The sequence below is a fragment of the Festucalex cinctus genome, chromosome 15 (assembly GCF_051991245.1).
Source record: "Festucalex cinctus isolate MCC-2025b chromosome 15, RoL_Fcin_1.0, whole genome shotgun sequence".
In the NCBI taxonomy this organism is placed as follows: Eukaryota; Metazoa; Chordata; class Actinopteri; order Syngnathiformes; family Syngnathidae; genus Festucalex; species Festucalex cinctus.
In genome coordinates, this window is record NC_135425.1 from 23,409,498 (window position 1) to 23,426,728 (window position 17,231).

The 17,231-nt window shown below is 39.0% G+C and overlaps 1 protein-coding gene across 7 annotated transcripts in view; it reads left to right on the forward strand.

Moving 5' to 3' along the window:
- The window catches only part of fcho2 (FCH and mu domain containing endocytic adaptor 2), a 41,350-nt gene that overhangs the window by 7,654 nt on the left and 16,465 nt on the right, over positions 1–17,231 (forward strand). For all 7 annotated transcript variants that reach the window (XM_077496676.1, XM_077496678.1, XM_077496681.1 and 4 more), the window contains exons 2-14: positions 783–874; positions 1,963–2,037; positions 2,110–2,251; positions 2,442–2,594; positions 2,783–2,887; positions 3,724–3,822; positions 7,763–7,859; positions 13,656–13,700; positions 13,786–13,855; positions 14,553–14,574; positions 14,808–14,864; positions 15,131–15,188; positions 15,582–15,757. In XM_077496676.1, coding sequence (XP_077352802.1) covers positions 783–874; positions 1,963–2,037; positions 2,110–2,251; positions 2,442–2,594; positions 2,783–2,887; positions 3,724–3,822; positions 7,763–7,859; positions 13,656–13,700; positions 13,786–13,855; positions 14,553–14,574; positions 14,808–14,864; positions 15,131–15,188; positions 15,582–15,757 — 1,191 coding nt within the window. The remainder of the gene's footprint in view (positions 1–782; positions 875–1,962; positions 2,038–2,109; positions 2,252–2,441; positions 2,595–2,782; positions 2,888–3,723; positions 3,823–7,762; positions 7,860–13,655; positions 13,701–13,785; positions 13,856–14,552; positions 14,575–14,807; positions 14,865–15,130; positions 15,189–15,581; positions 15,758–17,231) is intronic.

The following is a 17,231-nucleotide window of genomic DNA, read 5'->3' on the forward strand; positions in this document are numbered from 1 at the left end:
CAAAATAAACATAATAAAACGTATAAATACGTCTATGGGAGCATGGTGATATTTAAAATAGAACGTATTCATACGTTTTTTGGGAGCAAATGAGTTAATAGGGTTTCCCATCAGAAAAAAAGTATGATGGCAACTGGCATGTTCCTCCTCCTGTTGCACACTGCCCTCTTGAGCCATCTGCAGTACAGCAACGCAGCAAAAGGCCTTATTCATTCACTTGTCACAATATTACGGACCCACAAAAAAATAAAATAAAATAAAAAAAATAAAATTAAGGCTGTTTCCCAAACGACAGACTGATATTTTGGTCTGAACATTTTCCAGAGAGCCTTCAAAGACAAACACAATTTAACTGATTCCTACAAAATGTGAATTGTTATACAGTACTCCAATGGTGGATGAAGTATTTGATGAAAAGCTGATGACTCACCATAAAACTTGGAGACTCTTTCCCGTTTCGTACCTGCGTATTAAAGCGTCGCTCAACAAGTCAAAGCCAACCGTTTGAATTATTCAGAGGCGGAGTTGCATTTTTCAAATGTTGGCAAGTCGACGCCGTTGCCCGGCAGCACGTACGCTTACCGTCAGCGGTCTTGCAGACTGACAGTCTTATTTACCCCCGTCCGCTCCAAATATTGATTGAGCATGGCCGAGGTGGGCACGCTTGACCCGAGGCTGATTCTGCAGCAACTCCAAGCCATGCGGGTGGCTGAAAAGGTATCGCGGTGAATAATGCGTGCTAGCCAACTGATATTCTGCACATCGTCCCGTTTTGTTGACAGGGTGAAAAGAACAATGGCTTTGATGTGCTGTACCACAACATGAAGCACGGGCAGATTTCCTCCAAGGAGCTGACAGACTTCATCAGGGAAAGGTAAAAACAAATCAATCACATTTGTGCACATGAGCTAAGTTAGTTTGTTTGTTTGTTTTTGTGTTCTGCCTTAGCTATTTAGCTTATTTGACCACCTGCAAAATTGTCGTATCAGAGCCTTAATCTCAAATAGCATGTTACAAAAGTCACTCAAAGCCAAAGAAAAAAATGAAACGTATCCATGCACTAGAAGTGGGGTGAAATTATGTAATAAATGCACCCGTTGTAATCTAAGAGCATTGATAAAATATGGAAAATATTAAGAGTACATACAATGATATAATAATTGTGTGTAAAATATTGTAATAATGATAGAACATAATAAGGTAATACTAACATGTTAAATGATGTGAATTTCACCAAAACAATATAGAAATTGTGTTAAATTATATCAATATGTAAGATAGTATAGAGTAGACTCGATATGAATATAATTGTATGTAAAATAATACTGTGCTGTAATAGTCCGGAAAATATTAGTATGTGAAATAAAAATATCACTGCGATTGGCTGGCAACCAGTCCAGGGTGTCCCCCGCCTACTGCCCAAAGCTGGCTGAGATAGGCTCCAGCACCCCCTGCGACCTTTGTGAGGAATAAGCGGTCAAGAAGATGGATGGAGGGATAAAAATATCAAAGTATTTGTAAATTCTCGAGTTGTAAAATATGTAAATATTTTATTTTAAATATTTTTTAAAAAGTGTTTTTACCTGTACATCAAACAATAACAATAATAGTAACAGTAAGTAATACTTGTAAATGAACACAATACCAAATTTTCATCAAATCAAATGTAAATGATGTGAAATATTATCAGTACTATGTAAGATAATAATAATGATGGTACCTCTATGAATAGTAATAGTTTGTAAAATGACACTGTAATAATAAGCATGTGAAAAAAAAAATAGTTTTGGCTTTGAGCAGATTGGGCCATTGTTGCTTAGAGACTTGAATCCATGAGTATGTCTCCCTCTGGTGGCAAAATGCACCATGTCCATGTAGAAAATGTATTTTACATAGCGTATTGATTATTTGAGTGGCTTTTTTTTTTTTTTTTTTTTTTTAAACATTTTGCTAATCTTCCAGGAGTGTCATCGAAGAGGCCTACGCCAGATCCATGACTAAGCTCGCCAAGACGGCGGGGAACTTTTCACAGCTCGGGTGAGTCGAGCGCACTTTTCACCGAGGCAAACTGGTCGCAGCAACGTACGTCAACGGGCCTCTCGACCGCAGGACGTTTGCGCCGGTCTGGGAGGTGTTTAAGGGCTCCACGGAGAAGCTGGCCATGTGCCACATGGAGCTGGTGCGCAAGCTACAGGAGCTCATCAAAGATGTGCACAAGTACGTGGAGGAGCAGGCCAAAGCGCACAAGAAGGTGAGTGTCAATCACTCAGTTTAAGAAGGGTGTCGATCTAAATGTTCTTTTTTTTTTTTTTTTTTTTTTAATCAATTATCAAGACAGTTTGCGGGGAAAAACTAAATTGGTTTCATCCGCATGTCAGCAATGTCATTAGCTGGAGGCGCTCACCTCCGTTTGGTGATCTTATTGTTATGGTTACGGTTAGACAAAAGAAGAGGTTGCGTCCACCTTGGAGGCCGTGCAGAACATCCAGAGCACCGGGCAGGCCCTGCAGAAGTCCAAGGAGAACTACAATGCCAAAACTGTGGAGCAAGAGCGCCTCCGCAAGGAAGGCGCCACCCAGAGAGACGTCGACAAGGTAGGATGGACGAGACTTTTTGCACGCTATCCGGGAATGCTTGGGTCCGTCCCGTGGGTGACAATCACTTCGACACACTTTAAACATCTTTTACATTCATTAAAATGCATGTTTTTCAATTGCAATGAACTTGGGATGTTTTTCTTTTAGTTTAATGCGAATTGACCCTTTTTCTTGCACATGCTCAGGCGGGAATAAAAGCCAAAAAAGCCACTGAGACCTACAAGTCGTACGTGGAAAAATACGCCTACGCCAAGTCCGACTTTGAACTCAAGATGGAGGAAACGGCACAGGTATGATCTTTGTCTCTTTGTTTTGAAGAGCCTCTCATTAGAATTTAACAGATTTGGAAAAAAATATATATATAGTTGACACTAGGAGTGACGATATATCGATATCGAAATAAAATTGTGATTACGTCTATTCCAGATTACGTCTATTCCAGTGTCACAATATTTTAGTTAATATACACCCACTACAATGGCTCTATTGTTCATGACTTATTGCACAATTATTTGGCGGGCCACTAGGGTGAGCGCCTTATAAGAGTGGCAAGGAAATAGATGCAAGTCTTCAGGCGAAGAAGGCGAATGAGCTTAGATTTTGTTGTTGTTGTTGTTGTTGTTGTTGTTGTTGTTGTTATTATTATTATTATGTAATTTATTTTTATTTATTATTATTATTATCATTATTTTATGTTTGTATATATACAAATATATTATGTATTTATATTTATTTATTATGAATTATTTTATTTTTTATTAATTTGTATTTATTATTTTTATTTATATTATTATTATTATTATTATTATTATTATTATTATTATTATTATTATTATTATCATCATTATTATTATTTTATGATTAGATTTATCGTAGATTATCATGGATATATTACCTGTGCAATATATCGATAATCGCGGTATCGTCATATCGTGAGATAATCGTTATCGTGAGCCTTGTATCGCATATCGTATTGTGAGGTAGCCAGGGGTTCCCACCCCTAGTTGATACCACAGAAGCTGTAGGTGATATTTAGTGTGAAAAGTTTGATCGGGGCACCTTAAGCACAGCATATTTTGTCATATTTGTCATATTTTATTTAATGTTTTGTGTCGTTTCAATGCAGAAATTCCAGAACATTGAAGAGAGCCACATCCTCCACATGAAGGAAATCATCCAATCGTACTCCCAATCCGTGGATGAAACGCACGTCCAAATAGGAGAGGTGAGTGCACGCACGCACGCACGCAGGCACGCACATGCTCCGGAACATTCCAGCGGGCGGAGGTAGGTGTTGACCCGACCGGGTTCACTGGGCGTCATATCAATTAGTGTCCGCTTTGATCTCGCTAATGGTTTAACTGGGAAGCAGGAAATGCGCCGTTCGGCCTTCCGCGCCCAGCAATTAAAAAGTGATCAAGACTCATCTAAAACACCTCCGTCACGCTCCCAGCGTTACTCTCCACTTGTTTGCTAACTTTTAAAAGTTCACTCCGCAAGCAAAGGCAGAGGGAAGATGCCCGCTGTGCTGCGCTTCACGTGTCGTCCACTGAGGGGCGCTCAACTCCGCAGAAAACACTTTTCAGGTTGTCTGTATGCAATGCCAGTTTCCAGAATGTCACATTGATGAGCAATAATAAAAATAATTATAATAATAATAGACAGTAAAAATAGTGATTTTTTTATTTCAAGGGGGAAGAAAACACACATTTGTAAAGAAAAAAAATAGATTTTTCATGATTTAAATTTTTTTTTTCTTTAAGATACATGAAAATAAATGCATACATTTTATTTTTTTCTAGAGTTGAAAAAGTTTCTTTTTCTAGGATAAACATTTTATAGGGTAATTTTGTTTTAATAAAAGTGATATTTTTTCTAGATTTTTTCCCCCAGGATAAATGTTTATTTTGTTTTGTTTTGTCTTAGATTAAAAAAAAAAAAAAAAAAAAAGATGTTTTGGGGATTTTGAGATGACTTTTTTTTCAAGAATAAAATTTATATTGTAATTATATATTATATTTATATAATTATATAATTATATTTATATAATATAATTTCTATTTTTATACAGTGCTAAAAAGCAATAGTACACATTTTTCGCAACTTTTTTTTGACAAAATAATATTAAATAGTCAAATGTAAACATTCTTACTATGACCAAATTCTTGTAAGATTTCAATCTAGTTCATTTTTTTCCTTTTCAGTATGTCTCTAACACACTTCTGTAATATACAACAACAGGAAGTTGCTTTTCTCTTCCTCTTTTATCCACCGAGAGGCGCACAAGTCCACAGTGAAAGTTGCCTGCAGCTGAAGTGGCAAATAAGTTGGAAGCAATGCGCAGCGACAGGCCACCGCGGGTTATTTAGCGGCGTGCTGCACTTGGTGCGAAGGCCCGGTGGTTCTCCTCGTTTTAAAAAAAAACTCCAGCCTTTCCGTTTCCCAGCCAGAGCATCACAAGCGGCCGTCGTGCTGCGGTGATAAATCGTCTGTCCAAAGCGGGCTACAAGGCGAGCGCCACACTCAGGCCCATAGTCAGAGGTTGCAATATTGTGCTGAGTCACCGCGGCCTGCGGCATGCGTGCTGACGAGCTGAGCAAATGTTTACATGCGCGCAACACTCGGAATAGCTTGCGTAAAGAGCGGCATGCGATACATGGAACATGTACTTTAAATGGCACTTCATTATTCATGTGGGATTTTTGAATTTTTTATTTTTTTTTGTCAGTTAATTCATAGGGGAAGTATAAATCCAAGATTTGCACAGGTTGAAATAGGATACTGCAAATCTCACAAAATTCCAGTTGCACAAAATAAATAAATATTGTAAATCCCCACAAAAGTTTCACAAAATTAAAATTAGCCAACTTAAATCTGTTTGCGCAGATTCACTTACGACTATCCTAAATCTCCAAAAGTTGTACAGTAAATCCTCCCGCACTTGCAAATAAGGCTTATCTGAATCCCCCAAAAGTTGTGCTGTTTGAAATAAGGCTGCCTTAAATCCTGCAAAAGTTACACAGTTTGAAATAAGGGTTCCTTAAATGTATACTTCAATTATTTAGCCCATTATAGCAATTAAAAAGTTAATATTTTGTCTATAATTAATTTGATACTTTCATTGTTTTTTCATGTACAATTAGTAGCTTTAAAAACACATTTTGAAACTTGCTGTCGACTGAAAATGACATCACAAGGGCTCAGGTAACCAATCACAGCTCAGCTGTTTTCTAGGTTTGGTCATGTGACATTCACAAGCTGAGCTGTGATTGGTTAGCCGTGCCCTTGTGATGTCATTTTCAGTCGACAGCAAGTTGCAAAATGTGTTTTCAAAGGTACTAATTAGTACATGAAAAATAATAAAAATATCAAATTTATTATTGGCAAAATATTAATGTTTGACTGCCAAAAATGGCTAAATCAATAAAGTATCCCTTTAAATACCTCCAAAGGTGGCACCGGCTAAATTCAAACTACCGTAAAAATCATCCAAAAGTTGCACAGTTTAAAATAACACTGCCGGTTATTGCAGGTTCAAATAATACTAGTAATAATAGTCTTAATTCTCCCCCCCAAAATTGCTAAAGGTTAAATTTATGACCACCATAATAAATCCCTTTAAATTTGCACTGTTTATACCGTAAATCCTTCAAAAGTTGCACAAGTTAAATTAAGAGCACTGAAAATGTACCAAAAATCCTTCCCAATGTTGTAGAGGAGTGAATAAGACCACAGTAAATCCTCTAAAAATTGTACAGGTTAAGATAACAGGAGTAAATAAGACAACAATAAATCCTGAAAAGCCGCACATAAAAGTTACACTATTTCAAATGAGACTGTCGTAAATTCTCCAAAAGGTAAACATCGTAAAATAGGATAAATCCCACAAAAGTTGCACATGTCCAGCCCCAAGACGGCATCGGTTCAATTACTGTACTTTCTTACGGCAGTCATTCATAATACCATCTAAAATCGGTCAAAGTGATCTAAAAATAGGTCTGAGTCCGCCTGGATCCGGATCTGGACCCATCCCATCTGTGGCGGTCTGGCTGGCAGGTGAACATGACTCATTGATGACTCGCGCACGCACACACTCTTTAGTGCGGGTCGGCAAATGTGACGATACCCGCCGCCGTTTTGAGTGATTTTGGAGCCACGCTCGAGCTCGAGCGTATTTCCAACTGTGAGAGTAAAAGCGCGAGAAGAGGAAGAGAACAACGGTGTGAGGGGAGCGAAACGGTGAAGAGGAAAATTCCTTTTTGACGGGCTGGAGTGGAAAGAAGTGCACAGAGCGTGCGTGTGCTTCTGCATGTGCATGCGTGGCAGGTGTATCTGTCAGTGTGCGTGCTCTGTTTGTTTTTGTAAGTGAGCTCGTGTGTGAGAGTGAGGATGCCTTGGAGGGAGATGCATGTGGGCGAAAGCCTCAGCGGATATGTGTACATATTTGTGTGTGTGCGCGCCCTCCTCACGGCAGCAGCACCTGACAGCTTGCGTGAGCATGCACCCCCCCCCTCCCTTCCACCCTACACCTCACCCTCCGTCTAACATGCTCTACTCACAAAGCTAATGCACTCCACCTCTCCACGGGACCCTCAGGGCCAGGGTGTGTGCGTGCGCGCGCACGCATTTGTGCGAGAGTCACTCGTACAGTATATCACGCACATCGAAATGGCGTGGCGGTGACGCGACACACAGGCGGTCGCCGCTCTTCCGTCTCCTCCGAGCCCCGTGCGTCGCATCCGCTCTGTAAACAAACGGCGCGGCGATGCCTTCCCCTGCCCACAGGGGGGCGGTGGCGCCAACAGTGATTCGTCTCGACGGGTTGCGTTGGGCCGCAGTGTTCCACAGCTGTGTTGCAAGTTTTGAAGCAAAAAAAAAAAAAAACTCCTGCAGGTGAATTTCAAAAAGGAAAAGCCTACTAGAACAGCTGTGGCTCATTCTGAACACAACCCTGTTATGAAGGGGTGTGTACACTAAAGCAACCACTTTTTGTGAGTTTTACAGGTTGGAGGTCACATTTTTTTATTTTTTTTATTTTTTTTTTTTAAAGATCACAAAAACCTTTCAGCTGGGGTGTGTAGACTTTTTATATCCGCTGTAAAAAAAAAATAATAATCCGCTGTTTAAATTAATGCATACGTTTTGACTTTTGGGGCGTTGTGCAGGTTCACAATGAATTTGTGAGAAACGTGGAGAACACCTCAGTGGAGAGCTTAATACAGAAGCTGGCTGAAAGCAAAGGAACGGGCAAGGAGAGACCAGGTAAGCCAGTATTTTTGTTTTGTTTTGTTTTGTTTTTGTTTTGACTGGACTATTTCTTGGAGTACTGTGTTGCTCTTTGAACTGGAAAAGCAAGAAGCATTTTTTTTTTATTTTCAACAAAGAAAAACAGAAGGAAAAGATTTGAGGGGTGTATTATTTTTTTTTTCCCACTAAGGCGGCTGGAACAGATTAATATTTCAATTAATTTCACTGGATGCTTGGTAACAGAATTACAGCATGGTGAAAATTTCGTTGACGAAAAATTTTCGTCCTAATCTTCGTCCCCAAAAATTATTTTCAGATGAAAATTAAATGAAAACTAAAATAGAAACCGTACATTGAGACTATAACAATAACTAAATTTGACTGACAATTTCATCAATGACTAAAACGAAAATGAAAATAACAGTGACTGAAATTCACACAATCCAATCAGAAAGAATGAAATGCGGGTTGAAGAAAAGAACCACTCAGACTGATGAAGATTAATCTCAATTATGCACTTTTTGTTTTATTTTCATTTTTTTTTTTTTTTACTTAGGTTAAAACAGCATGATCGATCATTGCCAACAACCTCTCAATATCCACAATATCTCTCTTTCCTCCACTTTTGTATGGGGTGCTACTTCCTTGACAATCGCACCCTGCTTTTGTAGTTCAATCAAAAGTAATACAGGACAGTAAATTATATGTGTCATCTCAAAAGCTGATAGAGGGTTAAAGATTTCTCCAGTTGTGTTTGAGGTGTGGCTCGACGTATAGTTGGCCTCATGTTTTCGAAACATGATTGGATGCTGGCGTACCTGGAGCAAACCCACACAAAACCCAGATTGGAACCCCGAACCAGAAGAGTGAGGCAGCCGCGCTAACCGCTCTTCCGACGTTGCAGCCTGCATTGTGTCTTAATAGCGTCAAATAATAATCAGGTCAGTTGTGTGTAAACAAAGGCGCCCCCTGTGGGCGGGGGCGCGACGGAGCGGGGCAATTAGACGGCGGCCGAGCGGCCATCACAGTCGATCATGGTAATCTGCTGTTAAGGTAGGCAGGCTCGGCATTCCAGTAAGCATGCGTCACATGGGGGGGCTTTGACTTAAGCGGGCACAAGCGAGCTTTTTTCCACCAGGTCAAAGCTCAACAATGACTCTTGTGTAAACTTTGCCCACGATAGCGCAGATCCGTCAATCCACCTTTTTGTGATGCGCTTTCATCACGTTATTGAAGGTGGATTCTGTCACCAAAATACTAATCATCCCACAAATTGGATGCGTGTGAATATTTAAATCCCCTGAGGTCTGCGTGACGTCTTCGCCGGCCCCCCCTCCTCATCTCCACTCATGCGCGGCATTATGTCAGGCACGCAGGCGGCTCACCTCTGCGCTGTGTGTGTAAACAATGCGTGACCCCGCCCCACCCCCCTTGGCGTCCAAACAACAGTGTTGTTTGGACAGCAAAATAATTTGAGTCTTTAAAAAATAAATAAAAAGGGCCAAAAATTCCTGCCCGCACGGATCCATTCATTCGCGCCTTTCAATGCAGCCATCAGAAAAATAACCTGTCGCTCTTCTGATGAAAAGTTGAACCATCTGCGCCTTTTTAGATGTGATGAATTATCTCCTTCTAATTGAAAATGGACAAATAATAATAGCCTTATATAGCTTTTCAAGGGACCCAATGAATGAATAAGTAATGGTAATAAATGAATAAAGATGGGCAAGGTCATCTGTAGGATGAGGTGAAAATTAATTTATAGACAATCGCTTGGTAATTATTTAATGAAATGAAATTAAAAAAAATGTCCGTGTGTAAGTCAGATATTTGTAATTGTTCATTTTAATAACAACCATAATTCATATTTTAATTTTTGATTAATTTAATTTGTAAAGTAACCAATATTCAGAAGAAAAATATTAAATACAAGGTATGTGTAAAATAGTAATCGTAAAAATACGAATATTTTATTTTTAAAACAGCTAGCCAATTTATAGTTCAGGTCATTTGTAAATGAGATAAAAATGTGCATGTGAAATAGGTCAAATTGTTTATTAAATTATCTATTTAAAAAATCTTAATTATAATTATTTTTTAATGGAATTTCATTTTTTTTTAAACAAATGGTAATAAACTGTTTTACTTATTGAAAGCTAATGTTATTTTTTTTTTTTTAAATATTGAGTTGATAATTGTATAAAATAATTTATAGATGATAGATTAGGTAAAAAAAAAAAAGTTAAATAGCAGATTTTATTAATTTAGAATGCTATTTTGTAAATTTATGCCAATTAATTAACCAATTGTCCTATAAATTCAATTTTAAAAATACCTGTGTAATTGTTCTATTTTTATTCAGCTTTACTCAACTAACCGATTAATTTTACATTTTAATGAACTAATTGTAGGAAATAACAGCTAAAGTAATTCAACATTTGTAGGAATCTTGATGATGATTTAAATGCTTGGGCCGCATGTAGCCCGCAGGCCAAGATTTGCCCACCCCCACTTTTAGCAAGCGATCCAGCGAGGTTGAATAAACTTTTTATTGCGGAAACGATCCCATAGTGACACGCTGCGAGGAGGTAAGGGGGGGTGGGGTGGGGGGGGGCTTTTGGAGTGTTCAACGATATCCAGCTGAGCTGTCAACTGGCGGCGGGCCAGACACGCAAACTCTGCCCACCCTTCCCCTTTTCGAGCACCCACCGGACCGACCCACCCTCCTCAGTGCCATGCCAAGCATATGCGATTTGAAGAAAAAAAAAAAAAGCATCCGCTGCTCACGCGTGACTGCCCGCCAAGTCCAAAAGAAAGGAAACATCTTCCCCTACATAAACAGAAGTCGATTTGAGCACTTTGTATAGCACTCACACGGCTGCCGCTGTTTTTTGTGGGGCTTTTTTTTTTTTTTTTTTTTTTTTTCTCGGGGGGGTATATGCAAGATTTGGTTTTGTCCAAGTAAATGTATTGCCAGTATTGTTGATACTGGGCAATTTTTCAGATATTTAAAAAGAATAATTTAGGTGGACCGTGGATGGGCTACAAATTTTGACATTTTATTTATTCATTTATTTATTTATTTATGTATTTATTTATTTATTTTTGGGTGCATGTGTGATTATTTTCTTCTTCTTCTTCTCTGCATTAATATTTAACCAGATCCAGCAGGGTCGTCCGTTTTCACTCAGGAAAATGCACTATATAAATACAGGAATATATAGTATAAATACAGGAATTATATAGTGCGACACGCCCCCCGCTCTGCGATTGGTTGGAGGGGTAAACGGCTGTCTGTCCACAGAAAGGTCCCGCTGTTGACAAAACAAACACAAAATGGCAAAATACAAGCTGGGGGATGTGGGGGGTTTAGGACAAAAATCACCACCGCACATTAACAGAAGCCCAGAGGTGTAGATTGAGAAGGAGTTCATGGGTATAAATCCTGTATTTATATAGTGCATTTCCCTGAATGAAAACGGAAGACTGTGCCTTTAAGTAAAGGGTCCGGATCACAGATCCAGAGCAAATCTCATCAAATTTCTTCAACAGGATACATTTTCATGTATGCTGGTATCGGTCACTGTTCTGAGTATGATACCTTGAAATACAGCCCGGTATTTGACGGCCAGTTACTGATACCTGGCATCAGTACTCGCCCTATTTTTGAGTAATAAAAGTAAAATGCATTATTGGAATGAATTTTAATGACTATTAAATTAAATTCACGTACTTCTGTACCCATCCCTAAATCCCACACAGTGAGATGTTTGTCAACAAATCTGCATGTACACTCAAGTCAATAATATGCACTGTAATTTACATGCACATACTGTAAACGCACAAATGAGAGCGTCCAACCTGTCAGTTCAATGTTCCAACGGGTTTGATCCCAGCGTCTGTCCGTCCTCTCGTGTGATGTGCTATTCTTGAATGTCAGTTGTGTTTTGATTGGCATGAACCGCACACATACACATGCACACACACAGAGTAGTTCATGTAGCCGTTGTGTTGTGCGTGTGTGCCAGCGGTTAAGGGCCGATATTGCACAGTAGAGTAGATCAGTCATCGGTGTACTTTTATCCACTTCACTTGGCGTGATGGGCGCCTCTCGTGACTCGCCGCTTGCCTGCGCTTCACATCGGGGCGCCGCCGCACGCCAAACAATGCATCAATGGCGACCCCCCCAAGCTCGCCCCCCTCCCACGCCAGAGGACGGCGGTCGCGGACGGACTCGGCTAATGTAAACGTTGCGAGTGAAAACATGGCCGGCTTTTGTTCTTTTCAGGTCAAGGCGCGTTAGCGTATCGTGCCGCGTTGCCGCGGGGCGCTGCTGCCTCTTCCACTATCTGCTCTGATGGCAAAACGCACTTCCTGTCTTCGAGGCAGTGTTCACTGCTTACCTTGACGGCGCAGTTGAACGTTTTCGTCAATACGTGCATTTTACGTTCAAGGAGTTTGTTTTTCAACTTCTTGTTTAGCTAGTTTAGTTTGCGCGTGAGTGTCTCGAGCTTGGGCTGCATCGATCGATTCCATTTCTTTAGGGAAAGTCAACCTTAAATGTTTCTTGCCAATAATATGTTATATGTGACCTCACTAGTCTAAACATGACATTCTGATTAATGTTACATTTGTGGAATATGAGTTATGAAACACAATCCAGCCGTTTTTATCCGTCTCAGGGGGCGGCCATTTTGCTCCTTGCTGTCGACTGAAGATGACATCACAGTTGCTCAGGCAACGACCAATCACAGCTCACCTGTATTCTGAAGCTGAGCTGTGATTGGTTGTTACCTGAGACCTGAGCGACATTGATGTCTGCTGGCTAGTTCTTTAGTGCAATTAAATTTTTGTTAGGGATGTTTTGGCCCGTTTATGTTTAAAATCCACACTAATTGTCCGATGAAGGGGAACGTAATATGTCTGTGAACCGAGTCAATATGTAGAGGAAATCAATGCGTGCGTGCATTAATAAGTAAGCGCCTCAATATTGTTATTAGAGATTGTAGGTGGTTTATATGCATTGCTGTTATGTACAAAGCACAATATTGTGCTTTTTTTTTTTTTTTTTAACAATATTGTGACCTTATTTAAATATCGCCAACATCCCCACAATATGGTGATAAATTATTGTATCGTGAGCGTCATATCGTGACAATATCGTATCGTGATGTTTCGATATCGTTACATCCCTTATAATTATGGAATATTATAATAGAATACAATATATAATGCGAAAAAGCCTAGATGGGCTAACAAAAATTAGCATAGCTGTTGGGTCTGTGTATTATTATTATTATTATTATTATTATTATTATTATTATCATTATCATTATTATTATTATTATTATTTATAGACCGTACTGTTTCAAGTGTGGTAGTTTTTAAGATGCTGTAGAAGCAGTTGTGTTGTGTAAAATAATGAACTCTTCTAACTAATATTCATATGAAAGATATATTAATTAAATATTTTGAGTTGCTGCCTGTATGTTTGTTTTTTTTTGTTTTTTTTCCCCCGTGTCTGCTGCGACGGCCACCAGACGTACGTTTGACTTGTTCATTGACCCCTTCTGCCCCGTGGGATCAGCTTCGCCCTGTTTGCGTACACTCTGTGCTGCACGCCAACTTCGCCGCCACCCTTGTGTGTGTGTGTGCGTGCATTTTTGTGTATTTATTTGACTCAAGTGTGTATGCGTGTGCGATGATTGCGTGATGTACGTTTTGCAGCGTTCACAGCAGCGGCTCGTTGACCCTTTGTGTGCCAAATGAACCTAAAAAGATTTTTTTTCCCCCTTTTTTTTGTCTCATTAGGGCCCATTGAGTTTGAGGAGTGCAACGCCGCCATCGCTACCGAAGGTAGGAAATTTAATTGACATTAATATATATAACTTTATTTTTATTTTTATTTTTTTTTAATGAACTACATTTTGTATTGTCAAAGGTGCCAAACCCAGGAGGAGAAAACCATTTGGCATCCCAGGACGCAGGAAAGACAAAGACACGGACTCCACGTAAGTTTCTGTATTAGAAATGGTGTCGTCATACTGTATCATGTATCCATATATATTAATCAATCTTTATGTTCCATATTGCTTCTGGCAGGTGAAATTATCATTTGTCATCAAATCAAAGAGAGTAAAAAATATATAATTAAATATATTATGGTCTTATTTTATTTGAAAAATAAAACAAAAACATTGGACAGAGTTAATGCTAATGCTAACGCTAATTCTCAACACTTTGTCCATAGGAGGCTTTTAAGAAGGTAGATAAGATTATAGACAAACTAATTAGTTGAGATTTAAACTCACTTTAATATTATGAAAATGAAATACAGTATAGTACGATTTAGCTATACATTATACAACAGAAATTCCATCAATCAATATTAAATGTATATTGTCGCTGTTGAGTGGTATAATAGAATCTCAAAACCATTGTTCAGGAAATGTAATATATTTTATTTATTTAGGCATCAAACACTGTATCGTAAAAGAAATCAAGTATTTCTAAACGGTTTTGGTTGGTTAATAATTTCTAAAAATAAATCAATAAATACCAATAATATTTTATGAATATAAAAATAATTACAAAAAAAAAAAAAGCAGCTGAAAAGAACATTTTTCAACTTCCGTTTCTCACGTTTTAAAGCGCAGCATAACAATGACGAGCGTTTTGTCATGGTGCCGTGTCCCTTTTGTCTTGCAGGGAATCAACGGAGGCGGAAAGTGTGAGTAAACGGCTTCTTCTCCTCTGCTCGTTGTGTTGTTGTTGTTGTTGTTGTCACTGGCCATGTTGAGCATCAGGGGAGGCGCTCATTTTTGTGTCTCGTCTTACTACTTGAACATGTGACTCGTTTGCTCGCTCTCGCTCTGTGTCTCTCCCCGCTTCCCTCTTGTTTGTTTTGCAGATTTGCTCATTCATTCATTCATTCATTGCGCCTGTCTTTGTTTATGCTCGTAGAACGCTGCCAACGGCGCTCCCCCCGGATACTACGGGGCCATAGACATTCAGAACGCTGTAAGCAAGCCAACACACACACACACACACACACACAATCTGCAGCACATTGTTTTACGAGTCACAGTCTGTAATAAATGATGAAGTCTTCCACACCCAAATCTTTTCCTCAAATACAGTTTCGCAAAGTTTATCGCCTTACGGATACATACTGAAAAGCTACCATACAGCGTTGATATGACATAGTGACTTTTAATTGATGGCTTGAGTTGTACATTGTGATTTATTTGAAGTCAAGCATTGTCTACATTGGCTCTTGTTTGCAGAATGTTCCGCGGGTCGACGACGAGGGTTTCTGTATCCGGCCAGAATCCATGGAGAATGATATCCTTCAAATCGCTGCTTCTCAATCTGGTGCTTCCACTTTGACGTCAGCTAAATTAGTAAATAAATGATCTCATCATTTATAGAAATAATGCATAAGGGGCTGATGATTGTGCCAATAAAATGTGACCAAACCCAGAAAACAATTGAGCTCGAGGGCACTTTGACATCAACTTCAATCAACAGCAGAGGGCGGGACAGTACGCCCTTATATGGATGAAAATGGATGGCGGTCTAGGCTAGTGGTGCCAAAAAATATATTACGGCAATGAAAATTTTTACCTTACCCTCTTTGAAATATCATAAGCCTTATGAGGGGATCTTCCTCTGCCTGTTTTTTTTTTTTTTCCTTTTCTTTTGCTCTTGTCGCTTCCTTAACGGGATGTGGCGAACATGCCAAAGAGAATTCCTTCTACTCGTCCAGCGACTCCGAGGACGAGGACGAGCCGCGCAAGTTCCACGTGGAGATCAAGCCCGTGCAGCCCAACAACGGCGCGCACCAGAACCGCGCCACCATCGACGAGCTCAAGGCCTCCATCGGCAACATCGTCCTGTCGCCGTCTACCTCGGTACGTCGCCGTTGACGACTAGAAATGCACTCGGCGTGCAGGGTTTTTGATAAATATTGTGTCTTTGAGAATCAAGACACAATATTTTTATCAGTTTGAAAATCCATGAAATTGTCTGACATTGTCTGCCGTCAAGGGAATTTGTGTTTTAGGAGTGACTTCCAACTGTTTCTGATATAGCGCCACCGCTGGTGCAATACAGTGATTGCAGTTAAAAATTACATACTATAAACTTACTATAAAAAATTCCTTTGTGTCAGAGATTTTACAGCTGCAGGCTCTCAAAAAAAATCCTGCCTCATATTAGTCACTGGTCAACATAGAGGAGGAACGCTCCCACTTAGCAACACTAGAGGGCATCATGGGAATGTTTTAGTCACGCTTGACCACAGGACGCCGGTGGCATTCCTGGCCTTTCAAGGCATTTATTTTTATACTTAACAAGAGCCTGAGCATTAGCTCGTGAGTCACATGCAGCTTTACGTGATTGCATTAAATCCCCTCAACCCCCCCCCCCCACCCCCCCAAGCCACTACTTAACAACACACAAAGTTAAATACAGTGTTTACATACATCTCCCAGGATATATTACCTTGAGTTGGGGATTGTGAGTAAATATTTCTGGAATTATTTTAAACATAATAAATGAGTTTGCATCATTGGACAACTGCAGAAAAGAACATCAGTTTTTAAAATGCATTTGACCTGCAACTTTTTCATTGGCGTAAAAGCAAATCTGCAATGTTTAACAAATATTTCAAACAAAATGTTTTTGAGTTAATCAGACCTTTAATGTATTTAAAATTAATTTACGTTATTGGATCATCACGCTGTAATGCAGATTCTCAAGTTTCTCTGGTACGCCAAAAATGTTCATGGGTCAGTACGAATTCTGCGTCGTATTTCATTGCTGGGAGAAATATTTATTGGTAATATACCATTTGAATTCTTAAAAAAATATTTTTAAAAATATACAGTCAAAAAAATTTATTTATTTAATAACACAACATTACAACCTATGTATCATTTTTGTGGTTTTGACCCCATTTAATGTAAAACTTTTTTCTGTTTAATTACTTTATGATTAATAAGGAAAAACTGGATTAACATAAAATGTATTTTAATACAATCAAAAATACAAAAGCAAAACTTGGAAAAATATAAAGCATAGTGTAAAAGAGGTATAACAATATAAAAAACACTTAAGACTTTTTTTTTTTAATGAAAAATGTTATAGTACAGTTAAGCTTGAAGACCTGCTACTACTTTTATCCAGCAGTTGTTAATTATTGATCGTTGTATTTTTAAACTTTTGTTTGTTTTTAGATTTTTTTTTTTTAACTCCCTAGAACAACTTTATTATGATACACATGCACTTAAAGGAATGTCGCAATAGACGATCTCCCCCTCTCTCTCTTACATACACACACACACGGCCTCACTCTCTCTGAAAATAAGCACAGTCATTAAAAAT